Here is a 15,110-nt window from a genome sequence, read left to right as displayed (position 1 = left end):
TAGGCTGTGATCTGAAGTAAGGATTAAAGTTACAAGAGACAGACATCATTTCCCTGTGGATTACAAATAGTATTGTACAATACTTAGGGTGCACCCAAGTGGGGAACTCGTCCAGGAACATACAAGTGCAGCTAGGCTGCTTAATGGATTTTGGGGAAAATATCACATTTACTGGTTTATTGTTAGACAGTGTTGCATTTATTGTTGGTTTATTCTCTGTGTTTCAATCTGTTTTATATATTCTCAGCTTCTTGTTCACTACATTGTTCAGTAAACTCAACTGCTGGGAAAGTACCATTGTCTGTGTGGCATCATGTACCCTCTGTACCTGTGGGCGCAGCCCTCAGTTTTCTTTCACCACCACCCATTCTTCTGCCGCTACTTTTGCCGGTTACAGCAACATTTTTTGAGGGGGGCGCAGGGAACTGTCAGTTGGCCATAGTGTCCAATAACTGAATCGGTAATGTAACCGATAAATAATGAATGGCGCAGCACATTGACCAAAAAAACGCTCCTATATATTACACCGCCTGTTGACTAATTAAAGAAAAAATATTTTCAAAAATAGTACAATGCAATAATAAAATAAAAAAAATTGACCGCAAAAGTGTACATAGCCTTTAATAACAATGGGGCACTGCTGTATCTATACAGAAAAAAACATCCATCCTGTCACAATACATGATATATAGTCATGGCCAAAAGTTTTGAGAATAACATAAATATAAAAAATTGGAAAAGTTGCTGCTTAAGTTTTTATAATAGCAATTTGCATATATTCCAGAATGTTATGAAGAGTGATCAGATGAATTGCATAGTCCTTTTTTGCCATGAAAATCAACTTAATCCCAAAAAAACCTTTCCACTGCATTTCATTGCTGTCATTAAAGGACCTGCTGAGATCATTTCAGTAATCGTCTTATTAACTCAGGTGAGAATGTTGACGAGCACAAGGCTGGAGATCATTATGTCAGGCTTATTGGGTTAAAATGGCAGACTTGACCTGTTAAATGGAGGGTGATGCTTGAAATCATTCTTCTTCCATTGTTAACCATGGTGACCTGCAAAGAAACGCGTGCAGCCATCATTGCGTTGCATAAAAATGGCTTCACAGGCAAGGATATTGTGGCTACTAAGATTGCACCTCAATCAACAATTTATAGGATCATCAAGAACTTCAAGGAAAGAGGTTCAATTCTTGTTAAGAAGGCTTCAGGGTGTCCAAGAAAGTCCAGCAAGCGCCAGGATCGTCTCCTAAAGAGGATTCAGCTGCGGGATCGGAGTGCCACCAGTGCAGAGCTTGCTCAGGAATGGCAGCAGGCAGGTGTGAGCGCATCTGCACGCACAGTGAGGTGAAAACTTTTGGAAGATGGCCTGCAAAGAAGGGCAGCAAAGAAGCCACTTCTCTCCAAAAAAAACATCAGGGACAAATTGATCTTCTGCAGAAAATATGGTGAATGGACTGCTGAGGACTGGGGCAAAGTCATATTATCCGATGAAGCCTCTTTCCGATTGTTTGGGGCATCAGGAAAAAGGCTTGTCCGGAGAAGAAAAGGTGAGCGCTACCATCAGTCCTGTGTCATGCCAACAGTAAAGCATCCTGAGACCATTCATGTGTGGGGTTGCTTCTCATCCAAGGGAGAGGGCTCACTCACAATTCTGCCCAAAAACACAGCCATGAATAAAGAATGGTACCAAAACACCCTCCAACAGCAACTTCTTCCAGAAATCCAACAACAGTTTGGTGAAGAACAATGCATTTTCCAGCACGATGGAGCACCGTGCCATAAGGCAAAAGTGATAACTAAGTGGCTCCCCAGATCTTAATCCCATTGAGAACTTGTGGTCAATCCTCAAGAGGCGGGTGGACAAACAAATACCCACTAAGGCTACTTTCACACTTGCGTTCGGGGTTCCGCTTGTGAGTTCCGTTTGAAGGCTCTCACAAGCAGCCCTGTACGCATCCGTACGGCCCCAATGCATTCTGAGTGGATGCGGATCCGCTCAGAATGCCTCAGTCTGGCACCGTTTGGCCTCAGCTCCGCTCAGCAGACGGACACCCGAATGCTGCTTCCAGCGTTCAGGTGTCCGTCTGGCCGTGCGGAGCCAAACGGATCCGTTCAGACTTACAATGTAAGTCAATGGGGACGGATCCATTTGAAGTTGACACAATATGGCTCAATTTCAAACGGAAGCGTCCCCCCTTGACTTTCAGTGTAAAGTCTGGACGGATCCGTCTGACTAACTTTCACACTTAGAATTTTTTCTGAAATATAATGCAGACGGATCCGTTCTGAACGGATCCCATTGTCTGCATTATAGGAGCAGATCCGTCAGTGCAGACACCAGACGGATCCGCTCCGAAAGCAAGTGTGAAAGTAGCCTAATTCTGACAAACTCCAAGAAGTAATTATGAAAGAATGGGTTGCTATCAGTCAGGAATTGGCGCAGAAGTTGATTGAGAGCATGCCCAGTCGAATTGCAGAGGTCCTGAAAAAGAAGGTCCAACACTGCAAATACTGACTCTTTGCATAAGGCCTCATGCACACGACAGTATTTTTTCTCGGTCCGCAAAACGGGGTTCCGTTCGTCCGTGATCCGTGTCCGTTTTTTCTTCCGTTGTGCCTCCGTGTGTCTGTTTTTTTTTTGCGGACCGTCAAAAATCAAGGAATTAAGAAAAAAATTTAATTTTACTAACTCCACCCAGGATACTGGTATAAATCAGGGTCACCTGAGTATGCATTTGTGGCCATTTTCTGTAGTCTTTCCAGAGTACAGAGGTTATTTTGGCTGCTTCACTTTGCTGTATCACCATGTCGGATTCAGAAGAAGAGGTCTTACTGTATTGGCTCGTTTCTCGGCAATGGGGACCGCGCACTCCTTTGTTGGATGAGGAACCGTGTAGAAGGCGACGATTTTGGGTCCATCCGATTGTTTCACAATGTTACCGGAAAGGACACTTCCATACCCTATACCAAGATCTTCGGCAGCATCCAGAGAAGTTCTATTCCTTCTGTTGGATGTCAGTGGGTACCTTTGATAGCTTGCTGTCATCTCTACGTACTGTCCTTACCTTTATGGACACCAATATGAGGCGCAGCACTACTCCTGAGGAAAGGCTCATCGTCACGTTGAGGTAAGCAATATTTTCAAATTAAATTATCACCAGTAATGTGCAGTGCTTGTGTCAGGACTAACATGTGCTAGAAAATGGCTGCTGTTAGACATGTGCTTCTGTTTGCTGAAGTAACCTTTCTTTGCCCCTAATGTTTTGTAGAAATAATTTTCTTTGTATTTTTATAGACCATTAATCCCTGACACATAACCTCCCAATATTGTGTGTTTTTTTTAACTTTAGTGCAAAGTTAAAAATTTAGTTCAGCTAACGGCCTCCGGACACTCGGCACTAGTTTGTGAAAAAATTGTGTTTTATTCGTTCAGTCAGCCATGTTACAGCAGGCTGTAACCTGCCTGTCTGAGTGAATAAATCATCTTTTTTGATCAATTACTGGTGAGTGCAGAGGATTATTGTAGTGTCTGGGACAACTGGGTCCCTCAGTCAGGATCCCTATCTGCGTGCACCTCCCGCCTTGAAGCCTAGATACCGGTCTGTACACTATTTTGGTGGATTGTGGTGCTGCCATCCCCCTTGATTTTTAGCTAACAACCTCCTCATGCATAATGTTCCCATAAACTTTTGATCTTTCTTATTACTTGTAGCAGTTCAAAGGGGCTTAAGTCACTTGTTGTCACTTACTTGTGGTAGTACTGCCCACACCCCAGTAGTTTTTAAGTGTTTTGCTCCAAGACACCATTTTTTTAAGTATTTATTTTAGTCTAAACGACAAAGGTCAGTGGTGGCGATCCGATTACAAACTGAGTTTCCAAAGTTCAACCCAAAACACACCTTTTTTTCGCAAAATGACAACACAGCAATTTTACTAGAATTATATAGTCCAATATAGTTTATCTTCCATGTATTTGATCATTGAGCTATAATAGCCTGCTTACATGCAGTGCTGCCTGTCCTGATACTAGTGCGCCCTGCGCAGTTGATTTTTTTGCAAAGTCGAAGGTATATTGTAAAACCAAAGACATTTTCAAGGGTGTGGGTGCCCACAGAGAGGGCCCTGAGTGCTGTCTCTGGCACCCGTGCCATAGGTTTGCCATCACTGTCATATGGTGTCTAATATCATGTCTTGTATACAACATTATACGTGATTCATGAATCTGTCTTTCCCTTTGATTTCCTGCTTACTGTTTTTTTTATTTTTTTCCCCCACAGATTCCTTGCCACTGGGAACTCATTTGCATCCCTGCATTTTGAGTTTCTTTTAGGAACCTCGACGATATCTCGGATTGTACGACACACTTGCCATGTCATCTGGCAGCAACTCCGAGAGACGGTGATGCCGCTGCCCAAGGCGGACGATTGGGTTCGGATTGCTGAGGACTTCCAAATTTCAGCGCAGTTTCCAAACTGCATCGGGGCAATGGATGGTAAACACATCCGTGTGAAGAAGCCGCCTCACTCAGGGTCCCGATACTTCAATTATAAACAGTATTTTTTGGTAGTTCTTATGGCTGTTGCTGACAGTAACTACCGGTTTATAATGGTTGATAAAGGGGCCTATGGAAGCACTGCGGATGCTCGCATCTTTAGTGCTTCTAGAATGGGTGAGCGGCTTCGTGCCAACCAGCTTGCCCTGCCTGAGTCCAGAAGACTGCCCGGATATGCAGGTCCGCCAGCTCCATTTGTCATTGTGGCGGATGAAGGGTTTGCATTGACTCCCCATGTTATGCGGCCCTTTCCTAAGCATGGTTTGGATGACCGAAGGCGTATTTTCAACTACCGGTTGACTCGTGCCCGTCAGTATGTTCAGTGCGCTTTTGGGATACTCTCTAGCAAGTGGAGGGTGTTTTTGTCATCCATACAAATGGATCCGGAAAATGCTACCCTGGTGATTCAAGCTTGTGTTGTTCTACACAACTTCACCAGGATTCACGAGGCTTCCTCTTCTGTTGACCTGGAAGATGTTCCTCCGTCAGATTTGGGTTTGGAAAGGACCCTGCATAGACGACCTGGGACTGCAGGCATTGCAGTTCTGGAACTCTATGCAGACTACTTTTACAGCCCAGAGGGGTCCTTGCCATGGCAGAGGGACGCTATTTGTGGCAGTTTTTAATTTCTTTTGGCCTCTGTAGTTGTTTATTATTTTCTAGATAGATTATTTACATTTATTGCAGTAGTTGAGTGTAGGGACTCGTAAGAGACTGAGAACCCTTGACGTGGGCTTGCGGGCTGAGGTTTTTTCGCCAGCATATTTTTTAACGTACATATCCATACTAATGATGTTTGAATGAAACTGTCACCCCCATTCACATCATTAGAAATTTATGTTATTGGCCAAAAAATCTTCTAATACCTCATGTTCACATAATACCCTAAACGTAATCTGTCCCTACCAAATAAATATTATGTACATTGAGACATTGTGTGCGTCTATGTGTGTATGAATTGTGTTTATGAACTGTCAATGTTGGTTTGTTTAATATAAAAAAATAAAATAAAATTTGGTTCAATTTGTTTTATGGAACACATATATGGAACCCAATAAAAATCAAGCATTAACACATCAAAAACCATATAATTTGCACAAAATAAAAGATTAGAGGTCGAATAGTTCTCTGGTAAATGGCCCAGGCTGATATGCAGCTTGTGGCCGCACCTGGCCAGGATCACTGGCCTGATTTGCCATCCTTGTAGGAATATTGGATGGTGTTGGGGCTTGGAAACGCTGGTAAGTTGGCTGCTGTGGGAAAGATGGCCCAGGAGGTTGCATTTGAGGCTGGTAATAGCCGGGGTCATGTACATGCGGTGGAATATTTGGGATTTTCCGCCGTAGGTCATTAATTTGGGTATGGATGTCTCCTTGATAATTGGAGGCATACATTTGTATGACCAGGGCGAGTGATGCCACGCATTCGGGATGTCTAGCCACGGGGACTTGTCTCAAGATATTGGCTAGGCCCCTCAGCGTAGACTCCTCAATGCCGTCACTCCTCCTCTGGGCAAGGAATTCAATAACTCGGGCATCTATAGCCTCCCGAGTTGCTTGCCCAGAGGAAGATTGAGGGACATTGCGGCGTCTCCTGGGCTGCGGATGCTGTAAAGGTGATGGACTGTGTGGTGATCTGGAGGCCTCAGCCTGGGATGGCTCGTCCGGCTCCTGAGCTGGCGTTGGTGCAGGGCTAGTGGCCGGGGAAAATACTGGCGATAATTCGCCACTTAATGCCTCCTCAGAGTCTTCAGGCTGTTCCAGACTGTCCACAGTACTGTATGGGAAAATGACATGAAAACATAAATTGCCTCATTTGACTACAACAGTTCCAAAATTGCATTTATTTAACTTAAACAAAACAACTTTGTGTGAACAAGATATACGTGGCGCATGCATACATTGCAAATTTATAACTCTGAAATTGCATTTTTTGACGAAATTTTCTAATACAATTTTTCATTTCTTCAAAAATATTTTACAAGGTCAATTAGCTGACAATGCAAAATTTCAAACTCCTGCAACATATGATTGCCTTTTGAATCTGGGAAGCACAAAACAAGGTATACACATTCATGGACCAAAATCAGTGCTGAAATTCAGATCGTCTCTTCTATATCTAGACTGCTTTGAACTGCCTACCATCCAGATGTAATGTTAATTTAATAAATCATACATTCCTCCAAAATGAAATGTAGCACGCAGTCCAAGGCCATTTTGGTAGTAGTAGCTACAATTCAGCTGTACGGACACTGTTCAGTATGCTCTATTTTATAAAGTGGTTTCAGTTTGCTTTTTATTCAATATTAATACATTTTTTACAAAAACTATATGTTGTGGTTTTGACCCCCAAAAAAATAAAAAATTGTAACTGTCAATTTCAGTTCCGAAGAGGTACAGAAACCTAAAACCACCATATTCAAATTTGCATGTATGTACCAACAATTATGAACTATACACCAAACTTTAAAAAAAGGCTACACTATTCTGTGCCTCCCAAAAACAGGCTTCTTGTTCAATTTTTTTAATTATTACCGATATGCACAGGATAACTACATAGGATTATATTGGGTGAGGAAAAACAAACAACCACCACGACGAACAACTGAATGAGACAATACGTGCAGGGTGCATGGGCCATCTTCCTTCCCGATTCCTGCTGTAATTTGCAGAGATCTATGTGAGTTTTGCTGGAAAATGGTGCCAGTCTGGGTAAATAAATATACAGGAGGTGGCATGTGTGCTCTGCACGTGTCGTGTCATCATACTGTTCCTCATCGGTGGGGGCTGGTGTTACTAAACCCCAAAAATGATTAGGTTCACCCACACAAAGGAAAGTTCTACAATTGTTCAACGCCCATGGGCGTTACTCTAGGGCAGTGGTGGCGAACCTATGGCACGGGTGCCAGAGGCGGCACTCCGAGACCTATCTGTGGCACTCGCCCCCTGGAAAAAGTCTATGGTGTACCAATATGCCTTAGACTTTTCCTGCCATTCATCAGCGCAGGGCACGCTATGAACAGCATAGGCAGAACACTGAATGTAGGCAGGCTATTCTAGCTAAATGATAAAGTACATGGAAGATATACTATATTGGACTGCGGCATTTCGGATAAAATGCCGTGTGGGCACTTTGCGATAAATAATGGGTTTAGGGTTGCAGTTTTGGCACTCAGTCAGTAAAAGGTTCACCATCACTGCTCTAGGGGTTGCAGAGGTAACAGTCGCTAATGGGCCCAGGAGCCTGAGGTGGCCGAAATACCCTTGGACCACATTAGAAGACACACAATGCACTGAGGGAAGGTGGGCCAAAGCTGAACTCTTGCACCAGGGCACATGAGCCGTTAGATATGCCCCTGGCAGCGCCACACTACTCGTTTTTTGTCGACCACTATGGCATAATTTAAAATTTGGTAGTAATAAATAGCATGAGAAACACTTTTTATTAACATCCCAAAAACTTCGGCCTCAAATCCATGACCAGCCGAAGAAACTGCAATTGTTGCGTGTATATGTAGGGGCGTTTTTTGAAACCCCCTTCACCACTGCGGCCTTAGGAATTCATTTCCCGCCGAAACTGGTCCCGTCAGCTGTTCCAACGTGTTTTTGTTTGCTTGACTAAAAAAAAAAATGTCATTTGGTGTAAACATAAGTCAGTTTAAACAATTAAAATATATCTAGAGAAATAGTAAAGGGCAACATTTTTAAAAATAAAAAATGGCAACTGTGAAAAATTTAAGAAAAGGACAAATTTAACAGCACATGGTACTGTACTGCAGGTGTAAGGATACTAATGAACAATAAGTTCAGGAAGGAGGAGATGAGTTGTGCAAGCCATTTGTCCTTCATGAATTTAGAATATGACATTGAGACAACTAAATAAGATGCTCAATTATAAAAGGGACACGAAATAACAAGTGCACATACAGGTTTGTGACAGGAGTACTGTTTGCTGGAGCAAAGGGAGGCTCCGCCATTTTTCAGAAAAGATAGGGGGTATAGTATTTAGTGCATGACAGATCCATAAACCATGTGTAGGTTTGAAGCCAAATGAAGCTGGACCCCAAAATAAAATTTCTTCTGACCGCATGGAAATTATAGCTACATAATTTTATAGGGACAGACTAGGCAAGGACAGTACAACGACATTGCTGGCACTTACCTAAAGCTGCACGGCCACGGCCATCTGCTTTGGCCCATTCTTCACGCCTCAGCTGACGGGCCACCTGCCCCCACGCAGCATCTTTACGGACACGGTCCTGGTAGTTTTGGGAACGGGTGTCCCACAGTTCTGGCCTCTCCTGCACCAGACATATTAACTTGTCTACATTCCACCTTGGCATTTTTTGGGCCTCCAAAGTGAATATAGGCAAAGAGAGAAATCACAGTAGCCAGACAGCAATGTCTCCACAGTCTGCAATTTCACCTCAGGTGCCTAGCAATTTGCATATCCTGTGTTATTAAACTTCCTGTATCTGTTTTTATTTTATTGGCACAAGTTTTGGGACACAATTTTGCCATGGCAAACAAGAGAAATAAAACGGACGCGGATGACAATCGGATGTGCTTCCGCGTTTTTCCACGGACCCATTGACTTGAATGGGTCCGCGAACCGTTGTCCGTCAAAGAAATAGGACAGGTCCTATTTTTTTGACGGACAAGAAACACGGTTCACGGACGCGGATGCCAAACGGTGCATTTTCAGAGTTTTCAACGGACCCATTGAAAGTCAATGGGTCCGCAGAAAAACACGTAAAACGGAACAACGGACACGGATGCACACAACGGTTGTGTGCATGAGGCCTAAATGTCATGTAATTGTCGATAAAAGCCTTTGAAACGCATAAAGTGCGTGTAATTATATTTCCCTACATCACAGGAACAACTGAGACAAAGATCTAAAAGCAGTTTAGCAGCAAACTTTTTGAAAACGAACATTTGTGTTATTCTCAAAACTTTAGGCCACGACTGTAGATTCTTTTGTTTACATGTGTTAGGCTGCAGTCGTCATTCCTTTATTCATTTCCAGACCCTCTGATAAGCAGTTTGTATTCTGCTCCTAGTTTTAGAATATATTCAAGTGGATAGGTCCCTCTCAGTAATGAATGCTGGTTGTGAGATCTGTTTGTTCAGAATGCACCTGACTTCATTAGCTTTCATGTAGTACCACAGCTTAATTTGTGGACTTATTTCTCCTTCTACTGCTCAGGAGTAGTGATGAGCGGCAGAGGTCATATTCGAATTCACGATATTTCGCAAATATTTTGTAGAATATTCGTCGAATATTCACAAGGTAATGATTGTGTAATATGTGAATTTTCATAATTCGAATTTTTTATTGCGAATTTTTCAACTTACAACTATTAGACAAAGAAGATTATAGCACTATATTAGCTAATTTGCTATATATTTGATTTTTTTCTAATTTTCGCTATATTGCTCTAACTTAGTTTTTTGGAATATTCGTAATATTCTAAAACAAGAATATATAGCAATATAGCGAATATTCAAAAAAAAACAAATATAGAGCAATTTAGCTAATATAGTGCTATAATCTTCTTTGTCTAATAGTTGTATTTTTTTTTTCATCTGAAGTTCAGATTGGAAAAAAATTACAACTATAAAAAAAAGATTATAGCACTATATTAGCTAAATTGCTCTATATTCTTTTTTTTTTCGAATATTCGCTATAACTTCGTTTTTTCGAATATTTGTAATATTCTAAAACCAGAATTTATAGCAATATAGAGAATATTCGAAAAAAACGAATTTAGAGAAAAATTTGCAAACACTACTACTCCTAAAGTCAAGTATATTGCAGCCTTCTTATAAGCCCACAAGCTAGAAGCAATTTTGAATATTCAATGTTTTTTTTGAATTTTTTTTAATCAGTACACATGATTCATGTGTACTGATTAAAAAAAAAAAATTGAAAAAAAAGGCTAAAAAATTTGAATATTCGAAATTATCGCAAATTTTCGAAGTACCTATATTCGCGATAAAAATTCGAAATTCGAATATTCGTGATCAACACTACTCAGGAGCGATATCTTTTCCCTTCTTCTGACATTCAATATGGCTGAGGAAGGTTTGATTTCCCTCTCCTTTCTCCTGCATGTTCTGCAATGGGTGCCCTCTTCTCTCTCTTTTCTCTCTCTCTCTCTTGCTACACAGATATTCACCTTCCACGAAGACTTGGATGATTTCTTCCTTGCCTACATTCTAATCTGCTGTGTGCATCCTCCTCCCCTTCCTCCTGGTATTTCTAACATTAGACTACTATAAGAGCCAAGAGCAGTGTAATGTCAACGCTGTGTCTGAAGCAGCCAGCTATGTACAAGAGTGACATAGGCTTTACAACAAAACATTTTAGGAAATGTTTAAACCCTTCGAGACCAAGCAGTTTTTTACCTTCAGGACAAGGCAATTTTTAGCAAATCTGACATGTTACTTTATGTGGTAATAACATTAAAACGCTTTTACTTATCCAGGCCATTCTGAGAAGGTTTTCTTGTCACATATTGTACTTCATGACAGTGGTAAAATAGGGTCAAAAAATGTCATTTTTATTTATAAAAAATACAAAATTTAACAAAAATTCGCAAATTTCAATTTCTTAACTTTTATAATAGACAGTAGTACCTCCAAAAATAGTTATTACTTTACATTCCTTATATGTCTACTTCATGTTTGGATCATTTTGTGAAGGTCATTTTATTTTTTGGGGACGTTAGAAGGCTTAGACGTTTAGAAACAAATCTTGAAATTTTTCAGAAAATTTCCAAAACCCACTTTTTAAGGACCAGTTTAGGTCTGAAGTCACTTTGTGAGGCTTACATAATAGAAACCACCCAAAAATAACTCCATTTTAGAAACTACACCTCTCAAGGTATTTAAAACTTATTTTACAAACTTTGTTAACCCTTAAGATGTTCCACAAGAATTAAAGGAAAATGGAGATGACATTTCAGAATTTCACTTTTTTTGGCAGATTTTCCATTTTAATCCAATTTTTCCAGTAACAAAGAAAGGGCCAAATAAAACTCAATATTTATTACCCTAATTCTATAGTTGACAGAAACACCCCATTTGTGATCGTAAACTGCTGTACGGGCACACGACAGGGCGCAGAAGGGAAAGAATGCCATATGGTTTTTGGAGGGCAGATTTCACTGGGATAATTTTAAGCTGCCATGTCACATTTGAAGATGCACCCCTAGAGTAGAAACTCCAAAAAAAAAAAAAAAAACATTTTGGAAACTACAGGATAAGTTGGCAGTTTTGTTGGTACCATTTTAGGGTACATATGATTTTGTTTGCTCTATATTACACCTTTTGTGAGGCAAAGTAACAAAAAATAGCTGCTTTGGCACTGTTTTTTGTTATTTTGATGTTCATCTGACAGGTTAGATCATGTGGTATTTTTATATACCAGGTTGTTACGGACGCGACAATACCAAATATAACAACTTTTTCTGGTTGTTTGTTTCAGTTTTACATAATAAAGCAATTTTGAAAAAAAAAAAGATTTTATTAATGTCTCCATATTCTGAAAGCCATAGTTTATTTTTTATTTTTGGGAAAATATCTTATGTAGGGGCTAATTTTTGGTATTACACTTTTTGTGATGTTAGGTGACAAAAAAATAGCTTTTTTGACACCGTATTTATAATTTTTTTTTTACGTTGTTCACCTGAGGTCGTGATATTTTTATACAGCAGGTATTATGGATGCGGCGATACCTAATATGTATATTTTTTTATTCATTAAAGTTTTATACAATAACAGCATTTTTGAAAAAAAAAACATGTTTTAGTGTCTCCATATTATGAGAGCCATATTTTTTTTTTTTATTGGAATGATTTGGGGGTGTATTTTACACTTTTTGTGATATATGGTGACATGGCTTTTTTTACACTGTTTTTATTTTAAAACTTTTTTTATGGTGTTCACCTGAGGGGTTAGATTATGTGATATTTTTATAGAGACAGTCTATACGGATGCGGTGATACCTAATATGTCAACTTTTCTTTTTTTCCCTATTTTCTACCCCAAATTTTTTTTACTTTTACTTTATTTTGGAAAAAGGACTCTTTTTTTTACTTGAAACAATTTTTTTTTTTTTAAACACTTTATTTTTCCACTTTATTTTACTTTTTGTATTTGTCCCACTGTGGGACTTTACCTTTTCAGGGTTTGATCCCTGTTTCAGTTCAGTACAATACATTCTGTATTGTACTGAATTGAACTGCCAGCGTCTCACACAGTGAGACGCTGACAGTTGCCTAGGAGATCCAGTTCTCAGGCTGGATCTCCTGGGCTTCTGTAGGCTGGCAGCTCCTATGCCTGTGTAAGGCATCGGGGCTGCCATGGCAAACATCGACCCCCAGCGATGAAGTCAGAGTGAGCCCCCTCTCTCTGTATACCCCGCATGTGCCGTAGTCAGTGCTAACCGCCGCATGTGAAAGGGTTAATCCGCCGACATCACCGCACACAGCGATGTCGGCAGATGCATCAGGGGCCCGGCTGCAGATCGGGCAGGTGCAGCTCCTGCACCCACCCGATCCCATCACGTACATGCATGTGAGGATACGACAAGGAGCCGCATTCGCTCACGTACATATACGTATATGAACACTTTTTAGAAAGTGGCTCTAGTTTGCATTTAGCAAGGTAAAAAGAAAAATTTGTTGGCCAAATGAGCTTTTAGCCAACAGCCATCTGATGTGTATAGCCAGCCTTACCATCCTACATTATCAAGGCCTCCAGTGGTCACAAAATCCAAGATATTTATGACTTACCGTGATCCATGGGCTTACGAGGAGTCGAAAATTTTCATTAATTCCAACCATAAGTTTCAGTATGGTCGGATCCTCATAGTCAAATCTATGACTGAGCAGTATGGCCACAATTATGTTGGCTACTGCAGCATTAATACTGGTCAGATTATCAAATGGCTTTCCTAAAAAAATATAAATAAAATATTATTTTAAACAAAAGGTAAGTTTTGTAGTTTTGTATCATAAAAAAAAGTTTAAAAAATGTATGTAAAAATGTATTTTTGCTTTCAAGCCCAGATACTTAATTGAGATTCCTGGAACAACTTATTCAATTTGAATTTTCACCAAAGCAAAACAATTTTTAATGTCCTAAATGAATATTTCTGTTCTCTTAGGACTAGTTCACATGCAGATTTAAAAAAATAGAAAATGCAGCATATTCCATGGTAGAAGTCTCTCCGGATACTTTCAGTTTTTCAGTTTGAATGCCATGGCACCCCCATGATCATGCAAGAACTGCAGTGTGGCCTTCCACTAAAAACAATGGGATGCAGATTCAGTGTAGCTGCTGTTGGTTTTCTACACCAGAGTCTCCTTCATTGTAGAATCTGCACCGAATTCCAGTGGCAAAAGACTCTTAGTGAATGGGCTTTGGGGTGCTTTTAATGTCAAGAGTGGATTTTAAAGGCAGGGGAATTGTATATGATAAACTCTACTTCTTTTTTTAAATCCTACTCTAGTTTTAGATTTAAAAACTGTAGCAAAACTACATCAAAATGGCACATAGCAAATCACCCTTAGGCTGGAATCACATCATCAAGTATTTTTGTGACAGTTTTTGATGTTGTTTTTGAGACAAACTTTAGCAGTGGATAAAAAAGAGAGAAGTACCAGTAATTCAATTTTCATCCTTTTTAGACCCCTCCATGCTTTGGTTCAAAAACTGACGCAATCTGTGTGATTCCAGCCTTATCCTGCAATGCTTTTCACTTGAGCAATGGTTGGTTGGGAACATGGTTGTCATTTTGGGGGTACCCCCATTTGTGAGACGCAACTCTAGTGGAGTTGAGTCTTCCATGTAACATGATCAGCTATAATCTGCCTAACCTGAAAGTAATATTCAATGAGGCAAATGCCTCACTGATCAAGGATTCCCTTGGCAAAATCAGTGGCAATTAGTCGGACCGATCTAACTTTGAGTACAGCCTTATGACTTGACCTCATACTCTAATTTGCCCCAAAATATAGTATATGACTGCCTCATTTTCTGGAACCAGCCTGCACCATCTCACACCAGTCATTTATAGAATATTTATTGATGGAACTGCTGCCTGCGACTTTTAGACATCTATGACCAAATCTCCAAGAGAAGGTGTTTTTAACTGCAACTAATCCTACAGAAAGTTAAAGGGGTTATTTCATCTGATAATTGTCTGATAGGTGCGGGTCCCAGCGCTGGGACTGGCACCTATCTCCTAAACAGAGCCCCAAAAGTGGTGGAGGGTGCACCACGCATGTGCAGCCACCCTCCATTCATTTCTATGGGGCCACCGAAAATACCAGAGCGCTGAGTTGGCTAGTTCCATCGGGCCCATAGAAGTGAAAGGGAGTGGTGCCCAGTCATGCACGATGCACTGCCATTCACTTCTATGGGGAGAGTGCTTGGTGGTGGCCGGACTGGAGTCCTCCAGCCACCACTTTGGCCCGCTCATTACTCGATATAGCCGCTGTGACCTGCACCTATCAGACAATGGGCATATCCTAGCGATAT

General features: G+C 40.6%; 1 protein-coding gene across 2 annotated transcripts in view; it reads right to left on the bottom strand.

Moving 5' to 3' along the window:
- Positions 1-15,110, bottom strand: part of LOC122935898 (cytochrome P450 2C14-like) — a 188,686-nt gene that overhangs the window by 113,014 nt on the left and 60,562 nt on the right. For both annotated transcript variants that reach the window (XM_044291829.1, XM_044291828.1), the window contains exon 5: positions 13,361-13,521. In XM_044291829.1, coding sequence (XP_044147764.1) covers positions 13,361-13,521 — 161 coding nt within the window. The remainder of the gene's footprint in view (positions 1-13,360; positions 13,522-15,110) is intronic.

This window comes from Bufo gargarizans, chromosome 4, assembly GCF_014858855.1.
Source record: "Bufo gargarizans isolate SCDJY-AF-19 chromosome 4, ASM1485885v1, whole genome shotgun sequence".
Taxonomy (NCBI): domain Eukaryota; kingdom Metazoa; phylum Chordata; class Amphibia; order Anura; family Bufonidae; genus Bufo; species Bufo gargarizans.
This window is presented reverse-complemented; position numbering and strand designations above follow the sequence as displayed.